The sequence below is a fragment of the Ptychodera flava genome, chromosome 1, assembly GCF_041260155.1.
Source record: "Ptychodera flava strain L36383 chromosome 1, AS_Pfla_20210202, whole genome shotgun sequence".
Classification (NCBI taxonomy): Eukaryota; Metazoa; Hemichordata; class Enteropneusta; family Ptychoderidae; genus Ptychodera; species Ptychodera flava.
Window position 1 is genome coordinate 747,164 of NC_091928.1, and position 16,871 is coordinate 764,034.

Genomic DNA, 16,871 nt, shown 5'->3' on the forward strand with positions numbered 1-16,871 from the left:
AAAACAAAGTGAGTGATTTATGCAGGAAAACTCCGAATTGATAGATTTGTACAAGACTAACTCCAATTGAGTGATTTGTTCATAAAAACTCAAATTGAGCGATTTGTAAAAGATAAACTCCAATTGAGTGATTTATGCTTAAACTAACTCAAATTCATCAATTTTTACGAAAAAAATTCTAATTGAGTGATTTGTTCAAGACTAACTTGAATTGAGTGATTTGTGCAGGAAAAACTCCAATTGTGCGATTTGTGCAAAAAAAACAAAACTCGAATTGAGCGATTTGTACAAGATAAACTCCATTTGAGCGATTTATGCAAGACTAACACAAATTCAGCAATTTTTACAAACAAACTCCAATTGAATGATTTATGCAGGAAAACTCCAAATTGATAGATTTGTACAAGACTAACACCAATTGAGTGATTCATGCAAGACCTAACTCAAATTCAGCAATTTTAACCAGACAAACCCTAATTGAATGATTTGTATCCAGTGGAGTGATTTGTGCAAACAAAAACTCAACTTGAGCGATTTGTACAAGATACTCAGTGGTTACTAAGTTATGGACATATACGTATATTCAAGGTCAAAGGTTATCGAGGTCACATGACATTTGTCAAAAAAAGTGTATTATCAACAACTGTCCCTATATACCAAAAATCAAACCTCTAGCTCTATTGGGTGGCTCAGAATTAGATATGCGCATAATTAATGAGATACACGATGCGGTGTCATAAAGTCTCAAATCATACCAAATATGACGGGTGTAGCACTCACCCAATTAGATTTTTTTTTTACAAATCACTCAATAGGAGTTTCTGTTGTACAAATAACGCAATCGGACTGTCTCTTGCAAAAATTACTCAATGAGAATTTATCTTGCTGGATTTCAGTTAGTCTTGCATAAATCACTCAACTCGATGACCTTTCACCTTAAATATGAGTATATGTTCATAACTAAGTAACCACAAGTGCTACACCCTTCATATTTGGTAGGATGCGAGACGTTATGACACCGCATCGTGTACCTTATTAATTATGCGCATATCTAATTCTGAGCCACCCAATAGAGCTAGAGATCTGGTTTTTGGTATATCGGGACAACTTAGCAAAACACTTTTTTTGACAAAATGTCATGTGACCTCGATGACCTTTGACCTTGAATATGAGTATATGTCCATAACTAAGTAACCACTAAGTATCTTGTACAAATGTTAGTCTTATACAAATCGCTCGATTAGGGTTTGTCTCGTTAAAATTGCTGAATTTGAGTAAATCTTGCATAAATCACTCAATTAGAGTTTGTCTAGTACAAATCGCACAATTGGAGTTTTTTTGCACAAATCACTCAATTAGAGTTTGTCTTGTACAAATCGCTCAATTGGATTTTTTCTTGCATCCTTCACTCAATTAGAGTTTGTTTTGTACAAATCGCTCGATCAGCTTTTGTTTTGATACAAAATACTCAATTAAAGTTAGTCTTGAACAAATCACTCGATTAGGCTTCGTCTTGTAAAAATTGCTGAATTGAGGTTGTCTTGCATAAATGACTCAATTGGAGTTTGTCTTGAACAAATTGCTAAATTGGAGTTTTGTTGAATAAATCACTCAATTAGAGTTTGTCTTGTACAAGTCGCTCAATTGGAGTTTTTTCTTTCCATCGGAGTGTCTCTTGAAAAAATCACTCAATTGGAGTTTTTTTCTTAAAAATTGATGAATTTGAGTAAGTCTTGCATAAATCACTCAATTGGAGTTTGTCTTGAACAAATTGATGTATTGGAGTTTTGTTGCACAAATTACTCAATTGGAATTTGTCTTGCACAATTGGAGTTTTTCTTGCACAAATCACTCAATTAGAATTTGTCTTGGACAAATCGCTCAATTGGAGTTTTTCTTACATCCTTCACTCAATGAGGGTTTGTTTTGTACAAATGGCTCGATCAGCTATTGTTTTGATACAAAACACTCAATTAGATTCTGTTTTGTACAAATCACTCAAAAGAGTTTCTGTTATACAAATAAGTCAATCAGAGTGTCTCTTGCAAAAATCACTTAATTGGAGTCTTTTTCGTAAAAATTGATTATAGCATAAATCACTTAATTTATCAATTTGGAGGTTTTCCTGCATAAATCACTTAATTGGAGTTTGTTTTGTAAAAATTGCTGAATTTGTGTAAGTCTTGCACAAATCGCTCAATTGGAATTTATCTTGTACAAATCGCTCAATTGGAGTTTTTCTTGCATCCTTCACTCAATTAGAGTTTGTTTTGTACAAATCGCTTGCTCAGCTTTTGTTTTGATACAAAACACTCAATTAAAGTTAGTCTTGCATAAATGACTCAATTGGAGTTTGTCTTGAACAAATTGCTGAATTGGAATTTTGTTGCACAAATTACTCACTTGGAATTTGTCTTGTACAAATCGCACAATTGGAGTTATTCTTGCAGCCTTCGCTCAATTAGAGTTTGTTTTGTACAAATCGCTCGATCAGCTGTTTTGATACAAAACACTCAATTAGATTCTGTTTTGTACAAATCACTCAAAAGAGTTTCTGTTATACAAATAACTCAACCAGAGTGTCTCTTGCAAAAATCACTTAATTGGAGTCTTTTTCGTAAAAATTGATTAATTTGAGTTAGTGTAGCATAAATCACTTAATTTATCAATTTGGAGTTTTTCCTGCATAAATCACTTAATTGGAGTTTGTTTTGTAAAAATTGCTGAATTTTGTGTTAGTCTTGCACAAATCGCTCAATTGGAGTTTATCTTGTACAAATCGCTCAATTGGATTTTTTTGCACAAATCACTCCATTGGAGTTAGTCTTATACAAATCACTCAATTAGGGTTTGTCTTGTAAAAATTGCTGAATTTGAGTTAGTCTTGCATAAATTACTCAATTAGAGTTTGTCTAGTACAAATCGCACAATTGGAGTTTTTTTGCACAAATCACTCAATTAGAGTTTGTCTTGTACAAATCGCTCAATTGGAGTTTTTCTTGCATCCTTCACTCAATTAGAGTTTGTTTTGTACAAATCGCTCGATCAGCTTTTGTTTTGATACAAAATACTCAATTAAAGTTAGTCTTGAACAAATCACTCGATTAGGCTTCGTCTTGTAAAAATTGCTGAATTGAGTTAGTCTTGCATAAATGACTCAATTGGAGTTTGTCTTGAACAAATTGCTAAATTGGAGTTTTGTTGAATAAATCACTCAATTAGAGTTTGTCTTGTACAAGTCGCTCAATTGGAGTTTTTCTTTCCATCGGAGTGTCTCTTGAAAAAATCACTCAATTGGAGTTTTTTTCTTAAAAATTGATGAATTTGAGTAAGTCTTGCATAAATCACTCAATTGGAGTTTGTCTTGAACAAATTGATGTATTGGAGTTTTGTTGCACAAATTACTCAATTGGAATTTGTCTTGTACAAATCGCACAATTGGAGTTTTTCTTGCACAAATCACTCAATTAGAATTTGTCTTGGACAAATCGCTCAATTGGAGTTTTTCTTACATCCTTCACTCAATGAGGGTTTGTTTTGTACAAATGGCTCGATCAGCTATTGTTTTGATACAAAACACTCAATTAGATTCTGTTTTGTACAAATCACTCAAAAGAGTTTCTGTTATACAAATAAGTCAATCAGAGTGTCTCTTACAAAAATCACTTAATTGGAGTCTTTTTCGTAAAAATTGATTATAGCATAAATCACTTAATTTATCAATTTGGAGGTTTTCCTGCATAAATCACTTAATTGGAGTTTGTTTTGTAAAAATTGTTGAATTTGTGTAAGTCTTGCACAAATCGCTCAATTGGAGTTTATCTTGTGCAAATCGCTCAATTGGATTTTTTTGCACAAATCACTCCATTGGAGTTAGTCTTATACAAAACACTCAATTAGGGTTTGTCTTGTAAAAATTGCTGAATTTGAGTTAGTCTTGCATTAATTACTCAATTGGAATTCGTCTTGTACAAATCGCTCAATTGGAGTTTTTCTTGCATCCTTCACTCAATTAGAGTTTGTTTTGTACAAATTGCTCGATCAGCTTTTGTTTTGATACAAAACACTCAATTAGATTGTTTTGTGCAAATCACTCAAAAGAGTTTCTGTTACACAAATAACTCAATCAGAGTGTCTTTTGCAAAAATCACTCAATTGGAGTCTTTTTCGTAAAAATTGATTAATTTGAGTTAGTGTAGCATAAATCACTTAATTGGAGTTTATCCTTTACAAATCGCTCAATTGGAGTTTTTATGCACAAATCACTCAATTACAGTTAGTCTTATACAAATCATTCAATTAGGATTTGTCTTGTTAAAATTGCTAAATTTGAATGTCTTGCATAAATCAGTCAATTGAGTTTATCTTTTACAAATCGCCCAATTGGAGTTTTTATGCACAAATCACTCAATTAGAGTTTGTTTGTACAAGTCGATCAGTCAGCTTATGTTTTGATAAATAATTAATTAGATTTTGTTTTGTACAAATCATAACTCAATCGGAGTATCTCTTGCATCAATTATTTTTCCTGTAAAAATTGCTGAATTTCAGTCAGTCTAGCAAATTAGAGTTTGTTTTGTACAAATGGCTCGATCAGCTATTGTTTTGATACAAAACACTCAATTAGATTCTGTTTTGTACAAATCACTCAAAAGAGTTTTTGTTATACAAATAACTCAATCAGAGTGTCTCTTGCAAAAATCACTTAACAGGAGTCTTTTTCGTAAAAATTGATTATAGCATAAATCACTTAATTTATCAATTTGGAGGTTTTCCTGCATAAATCACTTAATTGGAGTTTGTTTTGTAAAAATTGCTGAATTTGTGTTAGTCTTGCACAAATCGCTAAATTGGAGTTTATCTTGTACAAATCGCTCAATTGGAGTTTTTTTTGCATCCTTCACTCAATTAGAGTTTCTTTTGTACAAATTGCTCGATCAGCTTTTGTTTTGATACAAAACACTCAATTAGATTGTTTTGTACAAATCACTCAAAAGAGTTTCTGTTACACAAATAACTCAATCAGAGTGTCTCTTGCAAAAATCACTCAATTGGAGTCTTTTTCGTAAAAATTGATTAATTTGAGTTAGTGTAGCATAAATTACTTAATTGGAGTTTATCTTTTACAAATCGCTCAATTGGAGTTTTTATGCACAAATCACTCAATTAGAGTTAGTCTTGAACAAATCACTAAATTTGGATTTGTCTTGTAAAAATTGCTAAATTTGAATGTCTTGCATAAATCAGTCAATTGAGTTTATCTTTTACAAATCGCCCAATTGGAGTTTTTATGCACAAATCACTCAATTAGAGTTTGTTTGTACAAGTCGATCAGTCAGCTTGTATGTTTTGATAAATAATTAATTAGATTTTGTTTTGTACAAATCATAACTCAATTGGAGTATCTCTTGCAAAAATATCTCAATTATTTTTCCTGTAAAAATTGCTGAATTTCAGTCAGTCTAGCAAATTAGAGTTTGTTTTGTACAAATGGCTCGATCAGCTATTGTTTTGATACAAAACACTCAATTAGATTCTGTTTTGTACAAATCACCCAAAAGAGTTTTTGTTATACAAATAACTCAATCAGAGTGTCTCTTGCAAAAATCACTTAATTGGAGTCTTTTTCGTAAAAATTGATTATAGCATAAATCACTTAATTTATCAATTTGGAGGTTTTCCTGCATAAATCACTTAATTGGAGTTTGTTTTGTAAAAATTGTTGAATTTGTGTGTCTTGCACAAATCGCTCAATTGGAGTTTAATGCGTGTTCGTAGCGTCCAACCAATTTATTGAAAATTGAAAATTGAAATCACCTTCAAAATGCTATTTTCATTTTAATGAAACAACAACCAATTTTTAATATTCGTTTTTTCAGACAAAAAATTATTTTACCGATTTTTTGGCACTGTTTTCGCGGCCAATCATTTCTCAAAAATATTAAAATGCATTTTAGCACAAAAAGCGTTATTTAAATGATTGAAATATAATTTTATTTTTCATATTCATCTTAATTGAAAATACCAATTGACAGACCAATTTTAATAAAGCTTCTATTACTTGGTTATTAATAAAATTCGCATAACTCTGTTTCGCCTTGTTCATATTTTGAATCCAAAATACAATTATCAGTAAAAACAAAATGAAATTTAATCTATTAATTCTATTTTATTTCTTAAATTTCAAAATCACGTGTTCTGGATTATTTTTAAGGAAAGTTGCTTGTTTCCATATTATAATTTGTATCCTAAAATGATGTTTTCATTTTCAACAAAACAAAAAAAATCATTACCAGTATCAAAATATTACCTAATCTTAAAATAAAAAAAAATACTATTTTCAAGATTCGTAAAATTTATTACGGGACATTGTACGTATTTGATGAAGAACAAAATGAAGAGAAAGGAAACTCTTTGAAATAAAATCATGTCTTACCAATTTAAGAGGAATTTGCAATTTTACTTTGGTGCGTGCGAAAATTAGAAATTTAAAAATTGAAAATTGTAAGTTTCAACCTTTTTCATTTTTTTGAAAATGGTCGAAAGACGACTCATTTGAATTGCTGTTCCCGGCCCTCTACCGGCCAGTGGGTGAGCAGCATCAATGCGTACGAGACTGCCGGTTTCCGCAACGCATAGTTGTTCCCGCGTAGTCTGCATGTGCTGCGGAAGAATGGCCACCGAAGACGATATAAAGGAAATTGAGGGCAACTCCACACATTAGCCCTATGAGTATGGCGAGAGTGTCCGGCTTTAGCTACGCCGGCTCCCACGGCGTAGCCAAAGCCGGACACTCTCGCCATACTCGCAGGACTACTCTACACATCGGCTCTACCAAGATTGTTCAGTATTACGATGTGGTGAATAAAAGGATCATTGCATTTATTTTGTGTGGAATACATGGCGAGACACCGGTGAATCGATAGTGCTTTGACCCTAGTCATGTGATCTTGGTCCCCGGTAAACCAGTTTGTTGATTTAGTGATTCGTCTTAACGGTGTTTCGGAACCAAAAATGGGGTTCCTTCATCAGTCGCTCTCTTGTTTTGTATCCCCTCCGCTTGGTTGTGTGATGAAGTCATCTTCGTCCTCGAGGAGGAGAAGCCCGATTCGTTATTGAGAGAGTTCAGAGAGTTAGCCACTCTCTTGACTGACTATAGTGAGCGATCCGGTGTGTTGTGTCATATTATAATTAACATGACCCAGCATCGACCGGAGTTTCTAGACGCGTATAAGGATTTTTGTTTTAGGGCATATTTTGAGCGTTGCTAGTGCTCGTTAAGCTTATGTTAACAGAAAATGTTGTACTAATCATTGGTCATTGTTCGGCCTGAGACGTCGCTTAATTTCATGTATTTCACAAAATCTGCGCACTGATCTCTCGCTTAATGACAGATTATGATCAGGAAACAAGTCTTTCAAAGTACATGCTATCTCGCGGTGCGTTTTACCTTCAAAATCAACCACTTGCCGCATAAACTCTTCAGAGACTAAGAAAGATAACTCCATTTTAAATTTACCGCAGTTCTTGCGTTGACGGAAGCCGGAAATCTCGCACGCATCACTGCTCGCCCACTGGCCGGTAGAGGGCCAGAAACAGCAAAGAAATTGAAATAACATGTAAGTCGTTTTTCGACCATTTTCAAAAAAATGAAAATGGTTGAAACTTACCATTTTCAATTTTCAATTTTCTCAAGTAACAAAATGAACAGCGAATTCATTCTAAATTAGTTGTATATGATTTAGTATTAACGAGTTTCGATTCTAATCATTTTTGTTCTCCTTCAAATGTCAAAATTATCCTATTTTTATATTTTACAAAAATCTGAATAAATACCATTATTTGTTATGTTAAGATAGACTAAAGTTGAAGACTTGAAATTATTTTTATGCTTTGTTGAGAATGGCAACATCATTTTTAAAAAATGAATTAAAATCAAAATATGAAACAAGGAACGTTCAATAAAAGTAAAACCGAACTTGTGTCTTCAAATCTTATGAATGAAACAGAATTAATTGATTAAAGCTTAATTTGTGTTTACTTAAAATTGCTTTCCGGATTCAAAATATAAAGAAGGCGAAACAGAATAGTTTCATTAATAATGAAATAGCCGAAGCTTTATTTAAAACGGGCCGTCAATCGTTTTTTTTTTTCAACGAAGATAAAAATGAAAAATAATTTTCGATATGAAACAGTTCAAATGTTGCTTTCTATGCCAAAAGGCTGTTTAATGTTTTTGGGAATTGATTGGCCGCGAAAACCGTACCAAAACATCGGTAAAATAAAAATTTTGTCTGCAAAAACGAATATTAAAAATTGGTTGTTATTTCATTCAAATGAAAATGGCATTTTGAAGGTGGTTCAATTTTCAATTTTCAATAAATTGGTTGGACGCTACGTACACGCATTGAGTTTATCTTGTACAAATCGCTCAATTGGAGTTTTTTTTGCATCCTTTACTCAATTAGAGTTGGTTTTGTACAAATCGCTCGATCAGCTTTTGTTTTGATACAAATCACTCAATTAGATTCTGTTTTGTACAAATCACTCAAAAGAGTTTCTGTTATACAAGCAACTCAATCAGAGTGTCTCTTGCAAAAATCACTTAATTGGAGTCTTTTCCGTAAAAATTGATTAATTTGAGTTAGTGTAGCATAAATCACTTAATTGGAGTTTATCTTTTACAAATCGCTCAATTGGAGTTTTTATGCACAAATCACTCAATTAGAGTTAGCCTTATACAAATCACTCAATTAGGGTTTGTCTTGTTAAAATTGCTGAATTTGAATTAGTCTTGCATAAATCATTCAATCGGAGTTAGTCTTGTACAAATCTATCAATTTGCAGTTTTCCTGCACAAATCACTCAATTAGAGTTTGTCTTGTACAAATCGCTCTATCGGAGTTTTTCTACATCCTTCACTCAATTAGAGTTGGTTTTGTACAAATGGCTCGATCAACACTCAATCAGATTCTGTTTTGTACAAATCACTCAAAAGAGTTTCTGTTATACAAGCAACTCAATCAGAGTGTCTCTTGCAAAAATCACTCAATTGGAGTCTGTTTCGTAAAAATTGATTTAATTTGAGTTAGTGTGGCATAAATCACTTAATTGGAGTTTATCTTTTACAAATCGCTCAATTGGAGTTTTTATGCGCAAATCACTCAATTAGAGTTAGTCTTATACAAATCACTCAATTATGATTTGTCTCGTTAAATTTGCTGAATGTGAGTTATCTTGCATAAAACACTCATTTGGAGTTAGTCTTGTACAAATCTATCAATTTGGAGTTTTTCCTGCAAAATCACTCAATTGGAGTTTGTTTTGTAAAAATTCATTCAATTAGGGTTTGACTGTAAAAATTGCTGAATTTGTGTTAGTCTTGCACAAATCGCTCAATTGGAGTTTATCTTGTACAAATCGCTCAATTGGACTTTTTTGCATAAATTACTCAATTGGAGTTTGTCTTTTACAAATCGCGCAATTGGAGTTTTTCTTGCATCCTTCACTCAATTAGAGTTTGTTTTGTACAAAACGCTCGATCAGCTTTTGTTTTGAAACAAAACACTCAATTAAAGTTAGTCTTGAACAAATCACTCGATTAGGCTTCGTCTTGTAAAAATTGCTGAATTGAGTTAGTCTTGCATAAATGACTCAATTGGAATTTGTCTTCTACAAATCGCTCAATTGGAGTTTTTCTTTCAATCGGAGTGTCGTTTGAAAAAATCACTCAATTTGTTTTTTTCTTAAAAATTGATGAATTTGCATTTGCATAAATCACTCAATTGGAGTTTGTCTTGAACAAATTGATGTATTGGAGTTTTGTTGCACAAATTACTCAATTGGAATTTGTCTTGTACAAATCGCACAATTGGAGTTTTTCTTGCACAAATCACTCAATTAGAGTTTGTCTTGTACAAATCGCTCAATTGGAGTTTTTCTTACATCCTTCACACATCCTTTTGTTTTGTACAAATGGCTCGATCAGCTATTGTTTTGATACAAAACACTCAATTAGATTCTGTTTTGTACAAATCACTCAAAAGAGTTTCTGTTATACAAATAAGTCAATCAGAGTGTCTCTCGCAAAAATCACTTAATTGGAGTCTTTTTCGTAAAAATTGATTATAGCATAAATCACTTAATTTATCAATTTGGAGTTTTTCCTGCATAAATCACTTAATTGGAGTTTGTTTTGTAAAAATTGCTGAATTTGTGCAAATCGCTCAATTGGAGTTTATGTTGTACAAATCGCTCAATTAAAGTCTTTTTCGTAAAAATTGATTAATTTGAGTTAGTGTAGCATAAATCACTTAATTGGAGTTTATCTTTTACAAATCGCTCAATTGGAGTTTTTATGCACAAATCACTCAATTAGAGTTAGTCTTATACAAATCACTCAATTATGATTTGTCTTGTTAAAATTGTTGAATTTGAGTCAGTATTGCATAAATCACTCATTTGGAGTAAGTCTTGTACAAATCGCCCAATTTAAGTTTTTCTTGCACAAATCACTCAATTAGAGTTTGTCTTGTACAAATCGCTTAATTGGAGTTTTTCTTGCATCCTTCACTCAATTAGAGTTGGTTTTGTACAAATCGCTCGATCAGCTTTTGTTTTGATACAAATCACTCAATTAGATTCTGTTTTGTACAAATCACTCAAAAGAGTTTCTGTTATACAAGTAACTCAATCAGAGTGTCTCTTGCAAAAATCACTCAATTGGAGTCTTTTTTGTAAAAATTGATTAATTTGAGTTAGTGTAGCATAAATCAGTCAATTGGAGTTTATCTTTTACAAATCGCTAAATTGGAGTTTTTATGCACAAATCACTCAATTAGAGTTTATTTGTACAAGTCGATCATTCAGTTATATTGTGATAAAAACCACTTAATTAGGTTTTGTCTTGTACAAATCATAACTCAATCGGAGTATCTCTTGCAAAAGTATCTCAATTAGATTTTTTCTTGTAAAAATTGCTGAATTTCAGTCAGTCTAGCATAAATCACTCGATTGGACTTTATCTTTTACAAATTGCTCAATTGGAGTTTTTATGCACAAATCACTCAATTAGAGTAAGTCTTATACAAATCACTCAATTAGGGTTTGTCTTGTTAAAATTGCTAAATTTGAATTAGTCTTGCATAAATCATTCAATCGGAGTTAGTCTTGTACAAATCTATCAATTTGGAGTTTTCCTGCATAAATCACTCAATTGGAGTTTGTTTTGTAAAAATTGTTGAATTTGTGTTAGTTTTGCACAAATCCCTCAATCGGAGTTTTGTTTGCACAAATCACTCCATTGGAGTTAGTCTTATACAAATCACTCAATTAGGGTTTGTTTTGTTAAAATTGCTGAATTTGAGTTAGTCTTGCATAAATCACTCAATTGGAGTTAGTCTTGTACGAATGTATCAATTTGGAGTTTTCCTGTATAAATCACTCAATTTGAGTCTGTTTTGCAAAAATTACTCAATTAGAGTTTTTCTTGTAAAAATTGCTGGATTTCAGTTAATCTTGCATAAATCACTCAATTTGAGTTTATCTTGTACAAATCGCTCAATTAGAGTTTGTTTGCACAAGTCGAGTTTTGTTGTACAAATAACTCAATCGGAGTATTTCTTGCAAAAATCACTCAATTGGAGTTTTTTTCGTAAAAATTAATTACATTGAGTTAGTCTTGCATAAATCACTCAATTGGAGTTTGTTTTGTACAAATCGATCAAATAAGCTTTTATTTTGATAAAAACCACTCAATTAGATTCTGTTTTGTACAAATCACTCAAAAGGAGTTTATGTTGTACAAATAACTGAATCAGAGTGCCTCTTGCAAAAATCTCTCAATTAGATTTTTTCAGGTAAAAAAAAAATTGCTGAATTTCAGTTTGTCTTGCATAAATCACTCAATTGGAGTTTGTCTTGTACAAATCGCTCAATCGGAATTTTTATTGCACAAATCACTCAATTAGAGTTTGTTTGTACAAATCGCTCGATCAGCTTTTGTTTTGATTGGATTCTGTTTTGTACAAATCACTCAAAAGAATTTTCTGTTGTTCAAATAACTCAATCGGAGTTTGTCTTGTACAATTCGCTCAATTGGAGTTTTTCCCGCACAAATCATTCAATTAGAGTTTCTCTTGTAAAAATAAATGAATTTAGGTTATTCTTGCGTAAATCACTCAATTAGAGTTTATCTTGTACAATTCGCTCAAATTTAATTTATGTTGTGCAATTCAACTAATTGGAGTTAGATTTGTACAAATCGCTCAATTAGAGTGTACCTTGTACAAATCACTCAATTGGAGTTTTTTCCTGCAAAAATTACTCAGTTGGAGTTAGTCTTGGAGTTTGCTTTGTAAAAATTGTTGAATTTGAGTTTCTCTTGCGTAAAGCACTCAAATGGAGTTTTTCTTGTACAAATCGCTTAATTGAAGATTTTAGAGCACAAATCACTGAATTGGAGTTAGTCTTGAACAAATCACTCAATTATAGTTTGTTTGCAATTTGTTGTCCTTTTTGAGTGATTTGTACAAAACAGAATCTAATTGAGTGGCTTGTATCAAAACACGCCTATTGAGTGACTTGTACGTAAAAAAATCTAATTGAGTGATTTGTGCAAGGAAAACTCAAATTGAGCAACTTGTACAAGATAAACTCTAATTGAGTGATTTGTGTTCAAGAAAAACTCCAATAGAGCGATTTGTACAAGACAAACTTCAATTGAGTGATTTATGCAAGACAAACTGAAATCCAGCAATTTTTACAAGAAAAACTCTAATTGAGTAATTTTTGCAAGAGACACTCCGATTGCGTTATTTGTACAACAGAAACTCCTATTGAGTGATTTGTAAAAAACAGAATCTAATTGAGTGAATTGTATCAAAACAAAAGCTGATTGAGCGACTTCTACAAAACAAACTCTAATTCATGAAAAACTCCAATTGAGCGATTTGAACAGTACAAGCCTTTATTGAGTGGGAACTGTGATTGATCGACTTGTACAAGACAGCGGTTAGGGTTGAGGGCGTATGGGAAAAGATCCGAGAAAGAAGCGATCGAGACTGTGAAAGAGATTAACAGTTGAATCCCATTTGTTGTTCACATTGATTATAGTTTAGATTAGATACTTTTCTCGACCTCTAGGTCTCTATCTTAGAATAATTAAATCCTTGTCCAATATTTAGAAAATTTTGAAGACGCTCGCTGCGCTCCTCTCTTCGACTGATCTTCTAGTCTATAGTGAGGATTAATGCCTAACTTACCTAGATAAAGTTACTGTCGCTTTTAATGGATATGTTGAAGCTTAATGCCTAACTTGCATAGATATTAGCTGTCATGGAGAGTGGTGACGACTAAATGCCTAACTTACCCGAGATAGGTATGAGCATTGGCGTCATGATCATAAGCATGGCGAAGACTTGTTAGGGTTAGGGTTAGGGTTAGAAAGTTTTAAATATTGTCACTTTTAGTTTTAAAATGACTGTTTCATTCGATTTTTCCTTTAATTGAAGCAAATATTTGACTTTGGGAACAAAAAACGACAGTCTTTCAGATGACTGTGTGCAAAACCGGCTTTGTTGCTATATGTTCTGTTGTGGTTTAATTTCAGTAATCCGTTTACTCTGTTGTCAAATTTGTGTTTCATCGACAGATCGCCCAGTTGTCGCTGACATTCTCTTAAGTATAAATCACCAGTGCCAAGAACTGCTGTTCCCCCGAAACCCTCTAGTAATAGTTCTGTTTTTTATTATTAGGGTTTCGAGACGAAAGTCGGGTTTCGAGACAAAAGTCTCAAAACCTTTTGTAATCATTATGTTTATTATTATTAGGATTAGTCCTGTTTCAAAATGACCTACATTACATGTCCTATACACATGTACTGCATGCTCTGATTGGTTAATCCGCTTCTCAAATGTCTGACATCGTTTGTTGGGAAAAAATGGGCTGAAATTGCCCCCCAAAAAACAGGAAAAATCACACTAACGGTCAAGTAGAACAGCGCCCTCATCACTTCCATTTGAACGAAATTCTAATATAAATATGCAAATAGGGGTATCTCCGCTCAAGCTGAAAACATGGAAATTTAACGCATGAAGGTTTGTCGTGCATTTTTCGTTGTATTAACTTTCGGCCGATCCGTGAATATCACGAATAACGTATTACTTCAGCGGTAGCCAGGAAGTACGTGGGACATTGCATAATGAGGCAGTGAACACTTGAGGACCGGGCCTACACATTAACCAATCAGGGAGCTGCAAATGAATAATACATAGTAATGAGACCAAAAGCATGAGGTCCCACCAATCAGCGTAACGCAAATGGACCTTAAATTACCAGATGAACCAATCAATGATGTTGGTACATATGTCATGGACCTGACTTATGAAAGAGGACTATTTTAACATCGGAGTCTCAACAAAAACACGTTTTCAGCAACTAACAATGTGGGAAAAATGTTGTTGGAGATTCTATTTGATTACGGAGCTGAATTTGGCTTATAAACAAAGTATCGACCAAGAAAACTCGTGCTTGTCCCATTGCCTTGAAACTTTGTATGCATGATCCTAGGGTTGGCCTCTTTCAGATCTCGATGTGTTCAATCGTTCAATCGTTCGTATCAAACCAAATGTGAGCTAAGTGTCATTTATGCTATGTTTGTGGCTCTTGTTTGTGCATACATCAATGTTATACGCATGGAGGTAGACAAGGAGAGTTTTCTACTTCCATGAACTGGCCAGTGAGAACATCTACTCAGAAAAATGTTCTACTGCCCAGCAGTTAATTTTCTTGTGGTTTTATAATTAACCTGCGTGATTATCTGCACACCAGGTACTGAAGACAACAATTCAATGCCATACTTCATTTCTGTGCTCTAGTTTACACCTTCCAACTGCTGCAAAGCACATGTCCATTCAATGTTCACAACATATTGCATTTATGGACTGCTCCAAACAGCTTTTCTGTCAGCATAATTCATTTTTGTAATAATAATTTGGTTTGTGATTACTCAGTAATTACAATTTATTTCAAATTATAACACAGCAGGTCCAACTCAGGACATAGAGTGTCCCTGTCAAAATAATATTAACTGCATGCGGGTGCCACACTAGTTTACTTGGATTTTGATAGTTCATATGCTATTGATCATCTCATATTCAGCAGATCTTTCTTGTCAATTACAGATGAAAAGTCTGTTATCACAAAGCTACAGAAAGGGCAAGATCTAATGGTCACATGGCATCAGTCAATCATTCACGAGGTGAGGTTTTTGGGTCATTGTAGAGTAATGCATGATCACTAGATTTGATTTTTAGCTTGCGTGTTCGTACGTGAGCTTATGTCACAGCGATGTCTGTCTGTCTGTCTGTCTGTGTGCCTGATATCTCAAAACAGTTAATCAGATCAGAGTCAAATCTGGTACATAGATTCAGTTTGCAAATAGCAAAAACTGATTAGTTTTTGGTGTGTGTACCGTGTAGCTTGCTTACTTTTTGCTCATTTGCATAATTAATGATTTTAGAAAAATGGATATACATTGAGAACGACTGAACACAATTTGATCAGATTTGCTACAAATACTGATCCAACCAAGATATATCTGCCATTAAGGGGTGACATGAAAGAAAATTTGCATATTTATTGAACATTTATAATTTAGGATATATATCTGAATTGACCTGATCAAAATTGATGAAACTTGGTATATGTATTGAAGATATTGAAGATACTATGACTTAACATTGTTGAAAGTCATTAAGCATTTTAAGTTAAGCCAATTTCAGATTTGCATATTTAATGAATTTTTCTAATTAGGGATATATATATGAATTGACTGGACCAAAATTGATGAAACTTGCAACATATATTGAAGTCATGAAATTCATTAAGCATTTTGATTTAAGCCAATTCCTAATTTGCATATTTAATGAACTTTAGAAAAAGGGGATATATATTTCAATTGACTTGACCAAAATTGATGAAACTTGCTGTGTACATTGAAGATAGTATGATACAAAAGCATTTTAACTTCAGCCAATTACTTATTAGCATATTTAATGAACTTTCCTTATAAGGGATATATATCTGAATTGACCCAACAAAAGTTGACAAATCTTGCCACATGAAGATACTATGGTACAACATTATTGAAAGTCATTAAGCATGATTAGTTCAGCCAATTCCTAATTTGCATATTTAATGAACTTTCCTAATTGGGGTTACTTATCTGAATTGACTAGACCAAAGTTGACGATACTTACTATGTACATTAAAGATACTATGATGCAGCGTTATTGAAAGTCATTTAACATTTTACTTCAGCCAATTCCTAATTTTGCATATTTAATGAGATCATTTCTGTCAATTCCTTATTTGCAAATTAAACGACCTTTCCTAATTAGGGATATATACTAGGATTTACTTTATCAAAGTTGGTAAAATATGCTATGTATATTGATGATTATACCAGGTTGAAAACAATATTGAAAGTCATTTCACATTTTCGTGTCAGCCAATTTAGAATTTACATATCTAATGAGCTTTCACAGTTTGGCATGTATGGCTTTAAGGACTTGACCAAAGGCAATTACGCTTGCCATATTAAGTGGTGATACAATGACAGCAGTCAAAGAAATTTAATATTTTTATTTCAGCTAATTACATATTTGTATAATTCATAGCCTTTTAGAATTAATGTGGTGAATATTGTTCATTATGTTGATCATAATACTTTCAATGAAGTTGCAAACATGTGCTAAAGGTTCAAATTCAAACAGAACTGCAATATATATTGAAACACGTGAGCATTTTCAGTTCATATCAGGTTAGATGAAAGCGACTTTGTCATCAATGATAACACTTACAAAAAACCT

The 16,871-nt window shown here is 32.7% G+C and overlaps 1 protein-coding gene across 3 annotated transcripts in view; it reads left to right on the forward strand.

Moving 5' to 3' along the window:
- Positions 1-16,871, forward strand: part of LOC139140857 (uncharacterized) — a 126,418-nt gene that overhangs the window by 33,866 nt on the left and 75,681 nt on the right. For all 3 annotated transcript variants that reach the window (XM_070712946.1, XM_070710703.1, XM_070713662.1), the window contains exon 2: positions 15,183-15,259. In XM_070712946.1, coding sequence (XP_070569047.1) covers positions 15,183-15,259 — 77 coding nt within the window. The remainder of the gene's footprint in view (positions 1-15,182; positions 15,260-16,871) is intronic.